This window comes from Parasteatoda tepidariorum, chromosome 10 (genome assembly GCF_043381705.1).
Source record: "Parasteatoda tepidariorum isolate YZ-2023 chromosome 10, CAS_Ptep_4.0, whole genome shotgun sequence".
Classification (NCBI taxonomy): Eukaryota; Metazoa; Arthropoda; class Arachnida; order Araneae; family Theridiidae; genus Parasteatoda; species Parasteatoda tepidariorum.
The window spans coordinates 84,339,518-84,359,861 of NC_092213.1; the positions used below are offsets into that span (position 1 = coordinate 84,339,518).

Sequence of the window (20,344 nt, forward strand, 5' to 3'; positions counted from 1 at the left end):
CAGTACCCTCAGAGGTATGATTTATTATGGGAACATGGAGGACTTTGAGACTACAGATTTAACGTGCATCAGTCACCATTTACTACGCGGGGAGTCTTCGGCCAGCGGTGATCGAACCCACAAACTCTTGGACATGGGCCCAGTGCCCTACCAACCAACGCTTTCTCTAAATGAGTACGAAAAGACCCAAGCAGCGCGATAGCACTTTATTTTACATTGATGAATCAATAGTATTTCTTGTATTTGTTAGGTAACACGTCTTTTTCTCATCGCTCCGTCACATTTATTGCAATTTGCAAAGTGATCGGACATATTTTCGCTTAAGTGTTCCTCATTGTTAATAATTGCACGTTTCAAAATGATTAGACGAAGCAACCCAAAAAGTAAGTAAAAAATTAATCTAGATTTACTGTTTCATTTTTTTAAATGTGGTGTATCCCCAAAAAGGTAGAATGAATTGAAAAGGAAAATTTATGAGCGTAACCACAAATCCATATGATCATATTATTGACGACGATAACGGGTACATTGTTCCTGTAAAGTGCATTTTGAGTACATGAGAGGATAACAATGAAATAAATTTTGTAATGTAATATTGCATTATTATAGTATTATTCTACCAATTGTAAAATGTACTATTTACATTAAAAGAAGCTGAGTGATGAACTTGCTTCAGTAAATCTGAGTGTGCGACTTCAATAATCTGTAACGCACCATCAGTTGTCCACAATGTTCGAAATGTACTGGGTTTTCTCACCATAAAATCTCAACAGCGACATAAAATGATTGACGCTTTCATACGCTGTGGACTGACTGTAGGCAGAAATGGATTGTAGTTGAATGAACTGCAAAAACGTCAACAATGTGAAAAGCACGCTTTTGCATAATACACGGCGAAAATCGACATGGTAAAAAATAAAATCTTTTTGTAAAGGGAAAAATTAATTTTGTAAAAGCACAAATAAAAAAAAGCAGCCACAAGGTCTTTAAAAATCAAAAATAAGCACTTTTTAAAAATGCTACACACCAAGTCTATACCTATGAAAAAGTATGCATGTTCATGACATGTGAACCAAAGTTTTTAAAAAAAAAGATCTGCAGCACAAAATCATACTTAGACGTAAACTTTATTTAAAATTTGCTTTCTGATATCTGTAATTATATACATTCACCATAAAAATACACATTCAGTATTTATTTTACATATTATACACAGTTTAGATTTTGCTAAACATTCTTTGGCAAGTAAACAATATTTCATTACAATATAAATTAAGGCTAAAACAGTACATTTAATATAGTTATACTTATGAAACAGAGTTTTTTTAATAAATATTATATATTGATATTTATATAATAAATGTTATATAAATATATACAATAAAAGTGTTGAAAACATGTCCTACCTTTTGTCATGTGAGAAATTGTCAGAAGAAAAAACAAAATCATTTTATCAAATTTTATTCTTAAATTTTTTTTAAGGACATTAAATATATATCACTTGCATTTACACACAAAAAATTAAGATGCATGCATACATTTCTAAATAGTATTTAAATTAAGAAAATAAAAACGGAAGCTGAATAATAAGTACATTAAAAAACATTGGTATTTTAAGTGATTTTTCAAAGGCCAATTATGTATTCAAAAAAAAAATTTTTTAACTTAAGAAAAACAATACTACTAAATTTTTATGCACAAAAAATTATCTACCTGACATCGATTAAAATACCATCCTTCACTCGAATTTATCTTTTCTTACATCAAATTTTTGTACAAAAAATAATAGAACTTCTTAGAAAACAACTGATTTTCATAGACAAAAATATTCGAGACATTAAATATTTTTTATGTTGCTCTAATTCTAAATGTTCAAAGGATGCAAAAATTAGTTGATATATATATATCACTATTCATCTTACCCTAATTAAACAAAAATAAGGTATGATAAAACATACCAACTTGGAAAATGAAATAACACTTAACATTAAAAGGAACAAATTTCAGAGGTTCTTTTTATTTTAAAACTGAATAAAGTTAACCATAAGTGGTTATTTTAAAAATATTTCAACAAAAACGAAAAAAATAATACTTTTTTAAAGTAAATCAAATCATCCTAATCTTGCAGTTGACGATAAAATATATTGTAGTTTAAATTTATTTTGAGAATAAACTCATTTTTCAAACAGCTCCACCCTCTATCATGACAATTCAACACTTGAAGTAACACAAAAATATACAATTGAAAACACTAATTTTATATGGTGTATAATAGGGCAGAATAATTAAAAAGTTTTTTTTTTTAAAAAAAGGAGGAAAACATATTAAAACAAACTATCATATATTTCTCAAAGTTAGAGAGTTTTGATACAAACAGTAGCAGATTATGCTTGGCTAGGACTTGAAATTCGCCAAAAAGAGACTAAAAAAGTTCTCCATAGAGGCAACTTATAGGGATCAACAAGATATCTTTATCTAGCAGATTTTCAAAATGAAACATACATATTATATATTTACTTGCTTTAATAATTTATCTATTTACACAAAAATAAGCTTAAGCAACTATATATTTTGCAAAATAATTACCTTTTGAAATTTATGATAGGTATACTTGGCACTTTTATCAAGTTATTTATGGTATTATAAACAGTTAAATTTTTTAATGGTTCTAAAGTCAGGTAATTTTATATATTAATATCACTGATTTTCATGTTTAAAGAGCTGAATCAATAAAATACTGAAGCTAAATCAATAAAATACACAACCTTGTAGTTTATCTACTAAATTTATCTTTAAAAGTTTATCAACTATACATAAAATTAAAAAGTAACCATATACTTTGTGAAATAATTAACTTTTAAAAACTATGACAGTTATACTTGGCACTTGATAAAAATGCCAAGTATAGCTATCATATTTTTTTTTAAAATTTAAGTATTTCACAAAGTATATGGTTACTTGTATACAAATTAGTTTTTATAAGTTATCTATGCTATTGTGAACCAAACAAAAAGGTTTTTTTTCTACAAGTTTCTTTCTAAAAAGTTTTTTCTAGTAGAAAAATTTGCAAACAAAGGAGAAATAAAGTTAGGTTCTCATAATTTAAAGAGCTGAATTAGTTAATCTATTAATTTAAGCAATTTTGTTGATAAAAGAATAAAGCATTTCTTGATACAGTCAACATGATTTTGACATGTGTGGTAATCAATCAAGCTATCTTTCTCTTCTGCCACAATCTGGACAATTTAAAAATTTGCTTGAAGTAATTCTCCAGAATGGTCTCTCTCCAGACAAAATAAAATTCCTTGAGATTTGCAAAGCAAAACTTCTAAATATTTTACAGGTTTTAGTTACATAAATTTGTGTGATTTCAATAATAATTTACGAATTTGCATTCATTAAGAATTTACAAAAACGCAGAAAATTGTTCATTTCTTCAATTTAAATTTATTAATTGTATTGCACATAAAAATTTCAGGACATTAAAAAAATAATAAATAATTGAAAATTTTGCTTAATAAATTCAGTATTCATTTTAAACAGTTAAAAAATTATTATATCAAGCATTTATTATCTTAATGTTTTATGAAATTCAAAAAATGCTTCATGAAATTTATTCAATTATATTTGAAAAAGTTTTATGAAATTTAATTTATTTAATCAACTTTGATAGATATCTTTGTATACATTATTTAATTACATCCTTTCCAATTTTTTAAAACATTAAAAATAAATATTTATTTAAAATTTATTTCTCATTACATTATCAAAATTTTATCACTCTTCAAGCCAAACTGTTTGTTTGCTTAAAGTTCATCCAGCCTTAAAGTTCATATATAAAACATGACAACTTAGTTGCTTCAGATAACAATCATTTTCAAGTAATTTATGGTTGACTTAGATAGAATTCATTTATTTATGCTGTTTTTTGAATGATTTTATGTACGAATTTCATTCATAATTTTAGCCACAAATTAAAAATAAACATAAAAAAATAGTAAATATACTTTTTAATATAAAAATTTTACATTTACATATCTAATTCATTTAATTACACTTATTTTTATTCATAGTCATATTTTTGAATTTTATAAAACATTTTAGTCGTAAATCACCTACAATGTAAAAAGTTCATTTTTTTCTCATTCTAGAACATTTATATATCGCTAAAACTCTTTTAACGCCTTTTTATTTCATGCCAAAATAAATACATTTTTTTTAAAAATTAATTTCATAAAAATTTACTATCAAAAAAATTAAAAACATTAATTTTCACATAATTTGGCTAAATCTATTAAAATTAAAAGTTAATGGAACTGCTAATATTTGAAATCTTTGCTCAAAAATTAACTAAATCACCTTCTTGAGGACATTTCCAATCTTTATAATTATTTCTTCTTGTTTAATATCTTCAACATAAATTATCAACTTGTGCAAACAACTTTAAACAAACAGCATAGTGTGCAATAGACATCATTTGTTCATAATAAGACAAATATATTTACATCAAAACTAGTATCTGAAGCTCTTTATACACATAATTTGTAAACAAACAATCTAAAAAAAAACTATAATTTTGTTCATAATGATATTCTCAATTGACAAATAACACAGTAAAAGTATTGTCTGATAATCTTATGCCATATATACATAATTTCCAATCATTTTATGTATGCATTTAAATAGAATTGTGAGAGTTAGTTATGTACTAAAAACATTTTAAGTGATAAAACCAGAGAGTTAAAATGAGAATAACTCAGTAATTAGAGGAATCGGCCGTAATTTCTTCAGCATATATTATTTTAAGGATCATAATTAGGCTGATCTTATTTTAAGAACCCGCCGATTGCTTACCCCACGATCAATTATGGGTCAATTAATTCCCAAATTGGGGAAATTTTATGGTTCATTTAAAAAAATGTAATTAGTAAAAACAGTCCCTTCGTAAAAATCAAATTCATAAAAATGGCCTCTGCACAGAAATCAAATTTATAAAAAAATTTCCCTTCATAAAAACTTACTTTGCCGAAATTTGTCCTTTCACAAAGTTTCATTTAATGAAAATGATCTCTTAAATAAATTTTCCCATAACCGATTCTAAAAACTAGCATAACATCAACTTTAGAATGAGCTTGGAAATTAAAGTTCACTTTGGACTTCTTATTTTTGCAATCAAAATTGAAAAGAAATCACCCATGCGCATATAAACCCATCATTTTATGATCTGGTTAAAAAACAATTATTTATTTTTATAATGCATGTTCAATATTAAAAAAGAATTTTTAATCACTTGTACTTTTAATTTGACAATGAGGGATTGCAAAAAATATAGAAAGAATTTTATTTTTAGTAAGTTTTCACATTATAGTTTTGAATTGGCATTATTAATGCCAAAAATTTTTCAAATTAAAATTTCTAAGAGGGGTCAAGAATTTTTACATAGATATAAAAGAAAAGGTTTCTTATTTCTGTTTTGCATTTTTTGAACAGTTCTTAATCAAGGTTGACACTCACACCTGGGGAAAAAAAATCCCTGTTTTTTACCTGTACATATTATACACAATATATTAAGAGGAAACACAATTACTTTGCTTTTGTGAGAGTTATATTGGGCTAACTATACTAGTTTTAATAGCTGGAAAAACTTAGAGACGAAAAGGACGAAAGGAAACTTAGATACGAACCCTGTCATATTAGTTTTGAAAAACTTTTGGCATTAAACATAAAATACAACATAAATTCATGCAAAATAAATTCATTCAAGCATATTAAATTTAAATATGTTTGCATGACTTTTTTTCACAGTTTTTTTATGCAAAAATAGGCCTGTGAAAGGATTCCATTGACAATGTCATTTATTTGACAAGAATAAATTGCACACAAATTAAAATCCCTTCCCCTCTACTGATATTGAGTTATAATTTTTGCATACTAATTCATACATTTTCATTCATCTTAACACAGATAATTAAACTTTTACTGCATTCATATTAAATATGTATATTAAAGAACATTTCTTTACAGACATAATTATCTCTATAAAAAAAAGAATGCACAAATAGTACTCATTTATACTTTGGGAGCACTGCAATCTTTTGTTTCAGCTTTCTTCAAAGCCCCCTTATTAAAGCCTTGAATCGACGAGAGGAGCGCAGTACGCCCCCCACCAGTTTCAACAGGCATCGGGGAAGGCGGTTTCCCATTCTGTACACTTTGTATAGGGTTTTGGTCTCCGAAAAATGGAGGAGGCAATGGTGGTGGTGGAGGAGGAGAGACAGGAGTCAACGGTTGATCAATTTCACTAACTAAAAAAATAATTTTAAATAATAAGCATATAATATCTCATACGAGACAACACTGAAATTAGAGGGTATCCTAAATTATACTGAGTGCTCTTCAAAATTTTTAGCAGAAAAACAGTTTTAAAAAAATATTTTAAAAAATCTTGCATTAAATTTATGTGACAGGGTATGCATGTCGCAATTTCCTGCCCTTAATTTTAGGTTTCAACCCTCCGTATACGGCTTAGTTTTTATACTTTCCGGTCCTGAAATACAGAGCGATTTTTTAAATATTTTCTTTATCAACACATGTTACAATTCACATCTTCATCAGTTGTTTTAAAATAATACAAGAGTTTTAATAGCTTTTACATTTTTAAAAAATATATAATACGAGGCCGGCTATTTTAGCGCGGAGGGTTTATAAGTGAAAAAATTCATGCAATATTTTTATTTTCAGATGAATATACAGTACCCTTCCAAATTATTAGGGACACTTAAAATTTCTAAAAAATTTTCATTTTTCAAAGTGTCATAACTTTTTCAAAAATGAATCAATTTTCATAAAAATTTCAGGATATCATGTTTAAGTCTTCTACTTTCACCTAAAAATTATCAATTTAATTTATCTCAATTTTTTGCAAACATTTTCACTTTTGAACAAAGCAATTTTTTTTAAAAAGGAAATGTCAAGTCTGACAAGTTGCTACTTTGTAACAAATCTTTTTGCATGAAAATTATTATTTACACATTAAAGTACAAGTCATTAACTTTAAAACGCGCTAAAGTAAATGACTTCACGATTTTTTGTGACTGAGATATGAGATTTTGAAAATTTTTTGTCATTTATAGTGAAAACGAAATTAATGTGAATACGAAAATTATTTAGTATTTAGTATTATTTTTTTGCAACTTTCTTATTCGGATTAATTAAGTTTTTTTATTTAAAACATCATTACAAACAAGAACATTATTTATAAATTTGCAATAAAATTTTAAAAAACGACTCAAGAAATTTAATTTTATTATAAAATTTAAAAACATTTTTACAAAAACAAATATAATAAAAAAAAATCTTAATATTTTGTAACATGTCCTTTTGCTTGTATAACTGCGTTTATTCTTCGAGGCATACTTTTAATACAAGTTCTTGCTTTTGCAATAATATCTGGGCTATTCCAGATTTCTTTCACCAAAAATACTGCCACAACTCACTTTTCACTATAAATGGCAAAAATTTTTCAAAATCTCATATCTCAGTCAAAAAAAATCGTAAAGTCATTTACGTTAGCGCGTTTTAAAGTTAATGACATGTACTTTAATGTGTAAGTAATAATTTTTATGCAAAAAATTTTGTTACAAAGTAGCAACTTGTCAGACTTGAAATTTTTTTTTTTTAAAAATTGCTTTGTTCAAAAGTGTAAATTTTTGCAAAAAATTGAAATAAATTAAATTAGTAACTTTTAGGTGAAAGTAGAGGACCTGAACATGATATCCAGAAATTTTTATGAAAATTGATTCATTTTTGAAAAAGTTATGACACTTTGAAAAATGACAATTTTTTAGAAATTTTAAGTGTCCCTAATAATTTGGAAGGGTACTGTAATTTGTAAACATTTGGTCTCAATACATTTACAGAAATTTTGAAATAAAACAGAAAAACTTAAAGAAAAGCCCAGGATTATGGAATACTCCGAATCTAAATCACTATCCTCATAATCAAGATATTTTCGTTTGCTATTCCCACATATAACGCCACTGACACTTGTCAAATCCACATCTTTCATAAATGCTTGTAGCGCGAAAGAAAAACAAAAAGCATGCAAACTCACAAATACGTGGGAAAAAATCAAGAAAGAGAAAATTCCTGAACCTCTAGTGACATTTAGTAGCGAAAATAAGCATCAAATTATGTTTCTTTTAACTTACATAAATATAGCGGGATCAGTATTGAAACAAGGAGAAAAAATTATTTGCCCGTGATTTTTACGTGACCCATAGTTGGGGACGAAACTAATACCCCACTCAAAATGCGAGAGCCGTAAGCGGAAGGTTAATGCAATTTTATCATTACTATTGACAAATAGTGCAGCAGTTGGTATCGAAGAAAAATAATTGATTATTCCATCACAAGTTTTCAAAATCTTTCAATAAACGAAAATTGCAAACAATTTTTTTCTTCAAAAGGAGCCATCTCATTAGCCAGGATTACACATTGTAATGTTACACATACATCGTGACACATGCTGTAATACGTTTTTTAATTGCTGCTCTTTAATTTAAAAGTTTAGTATCCACAGTGCCATCTGTTGAAATTAATTTAAACTACAGCAAAGAAGTCTAGGAGGAAAAATTAATGCATGTCAGATGAATTTGCTGAAAGAATTGTTTTTTTTTTTTTTTCATTTTTAAAAATCTGAACCGTTTTCCTGTTATAAAATTTTGAAAACCACCCTTCTAATTTAGGATACTCGAAATATGGAGGATAAAATCAGTAGCTGTTTTACTAAACTGTTCATGGTGAATATTTAAATCGCCCATCATCTTAAATAGTTAAATAAAGGACTAAATAAAGAACTTATAAAGCACCTTACTAATGCTATCCAAAAATTGTGCCTCAGTGGAATTTTCCAAAACTTTATGCTTAAAATTTCTATTAGAAGGAGTAATATGCGCTTAGGGATGGTGTTTTCTACACTAGCAGGGAGCGTAACCAAATCTTTCAACAAAAAATAAGCACCTTTTAAGTACTCAGAAAATATTTTTAAGCACTGTATACTTTAACAAAATGCAAAATAATTTTCAAAGACTTTACATGATCACGATAAAAGAATTAGTTTCTGACAAAGAACTCTTTTCTTGATTGTATTAGCCACCCTAAAAAGATCGATAATTTTCAGTTTGATATCAGAGGGTGGAAATGAAGTAATTGAGCATATCTAGCAAAATGCAGCAGAGTTACACATGAGAGTGCTAGAATCTTACTGAACTCAGCTCAGTAGACGCACATGCAGACTCGCAAGTATGGACCGACAGAAGGCCGAAATGGATTGTGGTTGAATGAATTGGGAAAATGTTGAACAGAACATTGTGAAAAGCACGCTTTTGCAAATTACGTGCCGAAAATCGACAGGGTAAAGAAAAAAATCTGATTTTATAAGAATTGTCATTTGAAAACAGGGTGCGTAGCCAAATTTTTCAACAGAAAATAATCACCTTTTCAAGCACTCAAAAAATATTTTTAAGCACTTGGAAAAAATATCATAATTAGACAGTGTTGGTAAGTTTTTGACAATTAATGGTTTTATCCGGTTTTATTTGCTTGCCAGTGACTAAGATGATTCCGTGTCACCAACGATGAAATTAACAAGAGAAATAAAATTTTCTATCGCTAATAGAAAAAAAATGACATTGTTAATTGGTCCCCGTAATCAGCAAAAATTCGGGAGAGATTTTTTGATTCTATTACAGAGGGCGGAAAATGAAGCCTGAAATTGAGAATCTCTTGCAAAATGTAGCAGATTTGCACATAAGAGACAAAAATCCTCACCACTGAATCCAGCTCAGTATACGCAAGTACGGACCTGCAAGTATTTCATCAAACATGTAAAACAAATGGCGTTTTCATACACTACAGACAGAGGATAAGCTGAAATAGATTGGGGTTGAATTAACTGTGAAAATGGTGAATAGGACAATGTCTTTTCGCATAATTCGTGGATCATATTATGATGATATGGCGGAGGTTTGTTTCTCAGTCATTAGCCGCCAATATTCGTATAGGGGATTTTTACTTAGCCGTACAAAAATACATTTTTGATTATGAAAATACTAGCATATCAATATGGGATTAAAAGAACACCTTGGCGATCACAAGTCGCCAACAAATTTATGAGAATTATTACAACCATGCAACCGAAACATTTAGCGGTTGGAAATTTAGAATAAAAAGTTATAAATAGATTTTTGTTTTCAATTAGAGGCAGGCTACAGTGAATGAATAAGTCTGCATAGTAATGAAATAAAAAGTATCCATTACATTGATCTAGAAGAGAAGAAATAAATATTTTATGTTTGTGTTCGTTTTAAAAGATTAAGTTTTTGATTTATTTTAAATGTAATTCTATTAATAAAAAAAAAACTTAAGTAATGAAAGATATTTTAAAAGGATAGAAAATAAATATGTAATGCCAATTGTGGCATCACAGATGATATTTTCCTAAATATCATATTTAGGAAAAGGGAAAATTAAGCACTTTTTAAAAACACCCATGGAAAAAAAGCACCTTAAAGGGCTTTTAAAAAACGAAAATCAAATAAAGCACTTTTTAAAAACGCTACACACCCTGGAGCCCAACATTTCAAGACATACAAATTGTCATTTGAAAAAAGAAACGCTACAAAACACTTCCTACTTTGTAAACAATATACAGACTGCAAAATTTAAACCTAAAGAATAATTTTTTAAAATTAACTTAATCTCGCTGCTCAGATTAACAGAACACTAAGGTATGACAGTGCATGGCTTGCAACAAGATCAAACAGTAATAAACGAGTAAAAAGAGATCAGAACTGCCAAAAAAGCAAGTTCTTTCTAAATCTAGCAGCCATGTCACCTTTTTGAACAAGACATCCCCAAATAACTAAAAAAAAATTTCACTTTAAACTCACCAGAAATCATTAATATCTTATGAAATGCAGCAGATTTGTGCTCAAAAAATTTAATAACTTACTTATTTCATTAAAAACAGAATTATCTGTTTGAAAATAAGCAGCTGTATACTCTCTAACCAGAAGTAGAGCAGGTCAAGAGCTCACGATTGTTGTTGTTTACATTTATATTGAAAACGCCATCCATACCCAATAAAATTGGACGGATTTTTTTTAAACTTTTAAGTTTTTTTGTATTTTTTGGACCTTTAAAATACAACTACAATAGAATTTCCCTGCAAATAATTTTCTTAAAGTGAATTACTCTCCAAAAAGAGATATTTAATTGAAATTTTAAATAAGATAAGACAGATTCTTTGAATAAAGAAGTGGTTGCTTCAATACGACAAATTTTCCAGGCATTTATCGTTTCAAATTTTATTGTTATTCAAAATTTCCCAGACATTTATGTTTACAATTTTTCTATCATTTTTGAAGAAAGCTGGATAGTTGTATCCTTAGAAGGAAATAAAAGAAAGAATACATCTATCCCCCTCTGATTATTTAGAACTAGGTAGGTACTTTATTCATGTTGCATAATGGGCTATAGGTGACGGTCTAGGAAACATCCCTGAGGATGACCCAAAGACATGCCATTGCAATTTTGATCCTCTGCAGAGGAGTTGGCTCCCCTGTTTTGGTAGCCCGACAGCCTGCGCGCGAAGTCGAGCACTTTACGGTAGAACAATTTAACAAGGACTAATACTGCACACCCTCGGTCTCTACACAGACTGATCTAAGTCAGGATGCGTAGCCAGATTTTTCAACAGAAAATAATCACCTTTTAAGCATTTTTTAAGCACTCAAAAAAAATTTTTAACCACCTTCCAAAAAAAAAAAAAAATCATAATTAGGATCTGTGCAGTAATAAAAATAAATTTTTTTTTAATCGCTTAAAGTTTTTAAATTATAAACATAAAATCAATCAAATTCTAAAAAAAATTTCAAAAACTTTATAGAATCAGGATAAAATAACTAGTTTCTGATAAATATTGTGAAAATCATGCATTTTTTGTAATTTAGTACGACAATCGATACGGCAAAGAAAATGAAAAAACTCTTTTTAAAAGATAGAAAATTAAGCAATTTCTACAAACCCTAAATAAAAAGAATACCTCTAAAGGCTTTTAAAAAAACGTAATTAAAAAAATAAGCACATTTAAGCACTTTTTAAAAATGCTACGCGACCTGGAAGACATGCCATTGCAATTTTGATCCTCTGCAAAGGGGATGGCTCCCCTGCTTTGGTAGCCCGACGACCTGCACGCGAAGTCGAGCACTTTACGGTAAAACAATTTAAGGAGGACCGCTCTGCGCACCGTTGGTCTCTACCCAGACTGATCTAAGTGGTCACCCACCCGCTTACTGCCCGGAGCCAGTGATGCTTGACTTCGATGTTCTACTGGGAACTACGACTTTACAATTAGTCCACTGCGGGATGACTTATAAGAAGTAGACAATTGAATTGTAACTGCTTTATATCTTACAAATGAAGAGATTTTGAACACAGTTTAATGGACAATAAATGTAAGAAAAGTGATAGTGATTGCAAAAATGAAAATATAACACAGCTATTGGAGTTAAATGCTATATTCATTCAAAACAATTACATGGAAAAAAATTTCCAATCCTGATTCCAAACTCATTCTTAAAATGTGAAATTTGTAATGAAAATTTCAAGTAAACTGAATAAAAGTACATGCTACAACACATTATGAATTTTATTTTTATTTCAGAAATAAAAATTAATGATTATACTAAATTTATAACATAAATTATCATTGTTTTCAAGTAAAAATATTATAGTTAAATTAAATATTTTAGAACTTATTACGATCAGTAAAAAATTATAAAAAATCATTATAATAATAATAAAAAATTACAATATTTTAGAACTTATTACGAAAAATAAAAATTTCGTGACAATAACTTAATTTGCAATAAGAATCCCTAACTCGCATAAATAATTCCCCCCGCAATCAATTTTGACAACTGGAAACATTGAATTTTATTACAGAGAGACTCAACTGTATATGTTGTCTTCCATTTCATTAAAAGTATTTTATGAAGGGGAAAAGTAACAAATTATGTAAAATAAATATTGATTACTGTAATGAAATTGTATAATCAAGTTATATGAAACAGACATATATAGAATCTCATGGAATATTTTCATTGCCTCATTAAGATACTAGATTAGCAAATGCCGCAAAACATAACAAATTTGTGTCTTGAAATATGCTAAGAGGTAATATGCAAGAAATATGCAAGGTAAATTTTATGGTTCATTTATTTTCACTTAAATATCTTTTCAAGATAATTGTTAAAGATATATTCATAATGAAGTAGTTTTTTTCCGCTAAATGAGAAACATAGTCAATATTTTACAGGGTTGCCACTCAAATCTGGAAAAAAAAATTCCCTGTGTTTTCCCCGTACATATTATACACAAGATATTAAGAGTACAATTACTGTGCTCTTGTGTGAGCTATATTAGGCTAACTATATTTATTAGTTTTAATTGCTGGAAAAACAGCTGAACATACTTAAAATAAAGCTACAGTAAATGAAATAGTTTAGTATAGCTGAAATATCATGTTTAAATATACCATAGATTACACTTTGAGTGGTCACCATCTTTTAAAAGACAAAAATAAGAAACATTCCCTGTATTTTTCCAGTTTGTAAAGAAAAAAAACCAAAATTCCCAGTGGAGTGGTAACCCTGTTTTATTAACACACAAGAATAGCAGACACATTTTATGTAATTTATACAAATGGCATTTAAGTTAAATTATAACTAAATGGAAAGATTTAAAATTAAAACAGCTGTTTGATTGGAAGGGTTACTATAAATTAGTACTTAGAGCCAACACTTTAGTGTTGGTTCTAAATACTAATTTATTACATTAATACTTAGATTAGATTAGTACTTAGAGCCAACACTTTAGTGATTAAATACTACACAACATATAATATTAATAAAGCATAATTAATCAAATATGAAAATTCCCCAAACCAAAAATAATAAAACAATATCACAAAAGGTGAAAATAAGTTTGTCAACAATTGGAATAAATTAATTGAAAAGACAAAAGAATGTTATAACAGAAGGGAGAAAAACACCTACGGAATAATCCTGTGGGGGGGACGACAGTTAAAAACAGTGAGCAGGTTCAGGAACGCCTGCAGCAGTGGAGAAACATAGCAAAAATACAAAGTTTATTTATAACATCTATCAACAATCATTAATGTGTAAAAACATTTAACAAAGATCAACCATTATCAATTCTAATTACTGAAATTTCCATAATAAAAAAAATGTAGACAAGATATTTAATTACATTTAAAGTAAACAGTAAGCCCCCTCGCCTAAAAAAAAAATAAAAAACACTTTAAATATTTTTGATTTGTTTCTAAAATAGGCTGCTTTGCTTAAACAGGGTTGCCACTGAGATCTGTAAAAAAAAAAAAAAAATTCCCTCTTGCTTTCCCTGCATAAGTTATACACTTACTTCTGCACAATATTAAGAGGTAACACACATTCACTGCAATCTTTCAAACTATTTAGGGATAGATGCTAGTTTTAGTTGCTGGAAAAACTTGGAGAAATAAGAAACAGCGCAACATAAAACAAATAATGCTATAATAAATGAAATAATATAATATAGTTGAACTATCATTTTTATATATCACATAAAAGCTTTGAAAGGTCTGCATTTTTAAAAGACAAAAATAAGAAACAGGGTGTGTAGCTAAATCTTTCAATCAAAAATAGGCACCTTTTAAGCATTCAAAAATTATTTTTAAGCACTATATACATTAACAAAATGCAAAATGATTTTCAGACTTTACATGATCATGACAAAATAACTCATGTCTGACAAAGAACTGTTTTCTTGATTATATTAACCATTATAAAATGATCGAGAGATTTTCCGGTTCGATAACAGAGGGTGGAAAATGAAGTCTGAAATTGAGAATATCTAGCAAAATGCAGTAGAGTTGCACGTGAGAGTGCAAGAATCTCACCGAACCCAGCTCTGTCGACGCACGTGCAGACTCACAAGTATTTCATCAAACATGTAAAATGATTGGAGCTTTCATATGCCACAGACCAACGGTATGCCAAAATGAATTGTGAAAATATTGAGTAGAACAATGTGAAAAGCACGCTTTTGCATAATACGTGGCGAAAATTGACATGGTAATGGGGAAAAAAATCTCATTTTTGAAAAGGAAAAATGAAGCACAACTTTTAAAGAACGAAAATCGAAAATAAGCACCTTTAAGCACTTTTTAAAAACTCTACGCACTATGCATAATGTAGCTAAACTATCTTTAAATATCCTATAAATTGCGCTTTGAGAGATCTGCATTTTTAAAAGACAAAAATAAGAAATAAAATTCGCAGTTTGTAAGGAACATTTCAAAATTCCCTGCATTTCCTCTGTTATTTTAGGTGATTTTTAAATTCCCTGTATTTTCCAGATTTTTCCTTGCTCTTCCTGTGGAGTGGCAACCCTGTTATAAAACCAATATCAAGACTTTTGAGCATTATCAATTCCCTATCTGATCTTAAATATATCGATTTAAATTATTTACATACTGTTGAGGTCAAAATTCTTTTGTTATAATTTACTGAAATATGAATGCATTATCTTTTACAACAATAGAAAAAAATTTTGTTCGAAACTATAGAAATGCTGTAGTAGCGGGAGATGTAGATTAATATTTTCTAATCAATGTTAAATCAACTTTTCTAAAAAAATATTTCTTGAAATTGATACAATTTTTAACCTCGGTTATATAATGCATATAACTTTTAGTAGATGCCAATTCATTGATGTAAAGTGAACCAAAATATAATTTCAAAAAATGTCTTTCAAATTTGTATCATTTCTTTTTTCTTTTAAGAAAAAATATTAAATTTGTATCTAAAAAGATTTTTTGTTTTTTTTGATGTTTCCCAACGTAATTCTGGCTTTTTGATAAAACTAACAGACTTTTCTCTGTTCTTCCTGTTATGTGACTACCTTGCCATCAAGATTTATATTTTTAAAAGATAAGGAAATATTTGACTGTCCACAATACAACACTAAATACAAAGTACAAGACATTTTACAAATATTCAGCTTTAATTAAAGTAAAGAAAGGGTTACCTTCGAGCTGTTTATGAACAAAATTACACAACATGAAAAAAAAAACATAAATATAGAAACATAAACAGACATTTAATCATTTTAGGTCAATAATGAAAAAGTATCTCTCCCATGAAACTGATATTATTAATGCTCTTTTCACATCGTTAGTTTCCTACATTAATCCCTTGACACATTAAATTTCTTGATATGGAAATGATCTGTGATTGCACTGCAAACAACAACTCGCAACGGAATGTTGACAGAGTTGCCAACTGCTACGAACACGCCAAAATAATTTTTAAAAAACGGTAAATAACTACAAACTAAATTTTGCAAATATTTGACTATTTTTGCCTGATTTTTAAAAGGTATAGCATGACATAACTACAATAAAGTGGTGAATTATATAAGCCTACGAATTATTTAGAAATAGTGGCGGATAAAAATCTACTAAATTGAATTTATTAAAATAAGAATCACAATTCATAAACTACCACTTTAAAATATTTATTTGCTGTCCGGGGAGCAAGTTGCATCTCTCTGTTGAAGAGGTCTGAGACACGTCAATTATTGTTTTGACATAAGAAACAAATGATGTCTCTCAGACGTCTTTGTTAAAAATCAAGGGGTTAAATAATACTAATAACACTTACATGTTTATAAATTTTTAAAAAAAATTAAAAATAAAAGTGCTTTAATATTTTAAAACAAAAATAATATATAGGATATATTATTCACACAGAGATTAATTAATATGAATGTTATACTTAAGTGTTTTTTTTAGCTCTAAATTGAGCATGGTATAAGTCAAAGATTTTTCTAAATGTTTTAGTGGATTAAAGTGTTCATCGGCTAAGAGTGCTGAGAAATATACTAAATTTCTTAGCATGAGAATTTTTTTGCCAATTCCATCTTTAGCAATAACACAGAAATTATTGCTATTAAATTACTCTCTTTTTATTCAGTATTCTTAAGAGTAAATAGTTTAACAGGGTGCAGAGCAAAATCTTTCAACAAAAAATAAGCATTTTTTAAACACTTATTAAGCACTCAAAAATATTTTTAAGATTACTGAATTTTCTGTTTCAATTGTTGCTTAAGAAATGAATTAAACTTTTTTGAAATGACAAGTATGAACAACATGAGATTTTTTACAGCATTTGCTAAATGTTAAAAATAGTGAAAAGCCCTAACTTCATACTTTTCTTAAAATCTTGCTAATAATAAATGCTTGAATAAAAGGGCAATGGAAATTTTCAGATGATAAAGCTGGCACCTCACCAGCGATGGGAATAACAAAAGAAATAAAGAATGGGAATAATAAAAGAAATAAAGAAAAGAAAAATTTTATTTTGTTATTGGGGAAAAAAATTGGAGAAGGTTAGGTGGTCTTCATGTTCAGCTAAAATTTGAGAGATTTTTCAGGTTCAATATCAGAGGGTGGCAAATGAAGTCAGAAATCCTAAATTTCTTGCAAAATGTAGCAGAGTAGCACGTGAAAAAGGCAATATTCCTTCCCTTTGAATCCAGTTCAGTGTATGTACAAGTGCAACATGTAAAATGACTGGCGCTTTGATACACTATGGACCGTTGGTACAACTAAATGGATTGTGACTGAATGAATTTTAAAAGAGTGCATGGAATTATACAAAAAATACGCTTTTGCACAATTTGTGGCGAAAATTGATATTGCAAAGGAAAAATAACTTATTTTCTAAAAGTGAAAATTAATCACTTTTTAAAAATACATGAAGTAAACTGCACCTTTAAGGGCTCTTAAAATATGAAAATTGAAAATAAGCACTCTCAAGCAGTTAAAAAGCTATGCACCATGTTTAAAGACAGATAACAGTATTTTGATCCCAAATTTTCCCTCTTCCACAACTCATTCCCTCCTGAAAAATAGTCAAGATTCATCTCTAAAGCTAGGTCAGGGTGCATACCCAAATTTTTCAACAGAAAATAAGCACCTTTAAAGTACTTCTCAAGTACTCAAAAAATATATTGAAACACTAAATATATTAACAAAATGCAAAATAATTTTCAAAGGCTTTACATTGTCGTGATAAAATAACTAGTTTCTGACAAAGAACTCTCTTCTTGATTATATTAGCCACTATAAAAAGATCGAGAGAATTTTCAGTTCAATATCAGAGGGTGGAAATGAAGTAATTGAGCATATGTAGCAAAATGCAGCAGAGTTACACATGAGAGTGCTAGAATCTTATCGAACTCAGCTCAGTAGACGCACATGCAGACTCACAAGTATTTCATCAAATCTGTAAAATGATTGCCGCTTTCATACGCTATGGACCAAGGGAACGCCGAAATGGATTGTGGTTAAATGAATCGTGAAAATGTTGATCAGAACAATGCGAAAAGCACGCTTTTGCATATTACATGCTGAAAATCTACAGGGTAAAGAGAGAAAAAATCTCATTTTCGAAAAGAAAAAAACCAAGCACTTTTCAAAAACTCCCCATGAAAAAAAGCACTTTTAAGGGCTTTTAAAAAACAAAAAGAAGCATCTTTAAGCAATTTTTAAAAACACTATGCACCATGTAAGTTTAATCCCAAATGCGTCACTTTTGTAAAATTATTGTGCAAACATTTTCATGTCATCATTTTTAAGATCTAATTTATCATTTTTTTTATATAGCTCATAAGAAATACGTCCAAAAGTTTAAAATTTTGAGTTTTCTTTACTTAGTTCAAATGTAGCAACTAGAGTAATGACTTAATAGCTATTCTTTATAACTTACCAATTTAATACTTAGATAAAAGTTACAAGGGTAATTATTTCTGATAAAACTAAACTTCATTAAAAACAATATCCAAAAATCACAAATGGTAATTTTTTTTTACTAAAATGAAATATTATTATTTACATTAAAAAGTTTATAAAAATTTTACCTTTTGAGAGTTTTTAAACATTGATTTTAATAAAATTTAGTACTAAGACTTAGATAAAGTCACAACAAAGTTTTTTCAATCAGTTTTTTTTAGTTAACGTTTATCGTGAATACATTACTTATAAACTTTAAAAAAATTAAAAATAAAAAAAGAATAAGCATAAAGAAAATCAAGAGCATTATGAAAGTATTCCGGAATAATACCTGAAGGAGTGGAGGGTGTGTGGGAACGCTCACCACTGGAAGTACTGTTAACCAGTTCTGTATTGATTTTCTGCAACAAAAATAGGATATTGTTAATAAATTAAATTGTTGATGAACAGCAACAATCTTTGAGATTGAAAATTAGTTCAAAAGAAGAAAAAGGAAATTGAGAATCACCCTTTTTTCTTTCGACCTTTTCTTTTTTTCTTCGTCACAAGATAGTTGTGCCTGTACCTTTGAAATTCTTTTGCTGTGCCTTATCTAAGGAGAAAATTATTATTATTTTTTGAAGAGGAATAAAAAAAAATGCACAAACTCTTAGAAGGGTTTAATATATGCAAACATATACTACAGTAAAGTCTCAAGAATTCGAAGGTAATGGGACCAGGGCCTACCTAGAGTAATTAAACACCAGAATAATCAAATTCCTTAAATATAATAAATTAAAAATAAAGCAGTTTCTAAATTCTAGCGACATATATATGTATGGTGACTCAATAGAAAATGTTCTTCAGATTTTTCTTTTTCCCTTTTTCCATTGTTCTGTAATTTTTTCCATGTTTTCTCTACATTTTGAACTTATTGTATGAATTCTATTTACTTGCAGTTTCAGCACAGTAAATAAAACTTATTGTTTTTCTTAATTTTCTTCGTTTTTTTTTCTTTTTGTCCTTTTTGTATTTACTTATTGTACTATATAAATATATATATATATATAAATATGTTTATAAAGACACATTTTATTTGAAATAAATCATGGATATAGTATGACTCTCATATTTATTATTCTTTAAAAAAATTCCTATAAATGATTAATTCTTATACAAATAAAAAAAAAATTACCATTTTCTGATCTTCTTTAAGACGCTTTTGGGTTAGTTCTTTCATGTTCTTCAAACTTTCCTTTAACTGTGAAGAGACTTTTAAATGTACCTTTTCCGTACCATTCGAGGAATTAACAAAAAACCTATAATGACAAAATTCATTCAACATTAAAATAAATAAACAGACTATTCGTGATATATGAAATAATAAATTGTATCTAATAATCAAATGGTAATATTGATTATTTGCAAGAAATTCATTCATTTTCA

At 28.2% G+C, this 20,344-nt stretch overlaps 1 protein-coding gene across 2 annotated transcripts in view; it reads right to left on the minus strand.

Moving 5' to 3' along the window:
• Positions 1-1,108: 1,108 nt before the first annotated feature.
• The window catches only part of LOC107454696 (PX domain-containing protein kinase-like protein), a 45,578-nt gene continuing 26,342 nt past the window's right edge, over positions 1,109-20,344 (minus strand). The window contains exons 12-16 of one of the 2 annotated variants that reach the window (XM_043049633.2): positions 20,094-20,217; positions 19,428-19,511; positions 19,251-19,320; positions 14,121-14,176; positions 1,109-6,305 (exon numbers count right to left, since the gene is read on the minus strand). In XM_043049633.2, coding sequence (XP_042905567.1) covers positions 14,148-14,176; positions 19,251-19,320; positions 19,428-19,511; positions 20,094-20,217 — 307 coding nt within the window. In that variant the 3' untranslated portion in view covers positions 1,109-6,305; positions 14,121-14,147. The remainder of the gene's footprint in view (positions 6,306-14,120; positions 14,177-19,250; positions 19,321-19,427; positions 19,512-20,093; positions 20,218-20,344) is intronic. The other variant, XM_043049632.2, reaches the window with a different exon arrangement.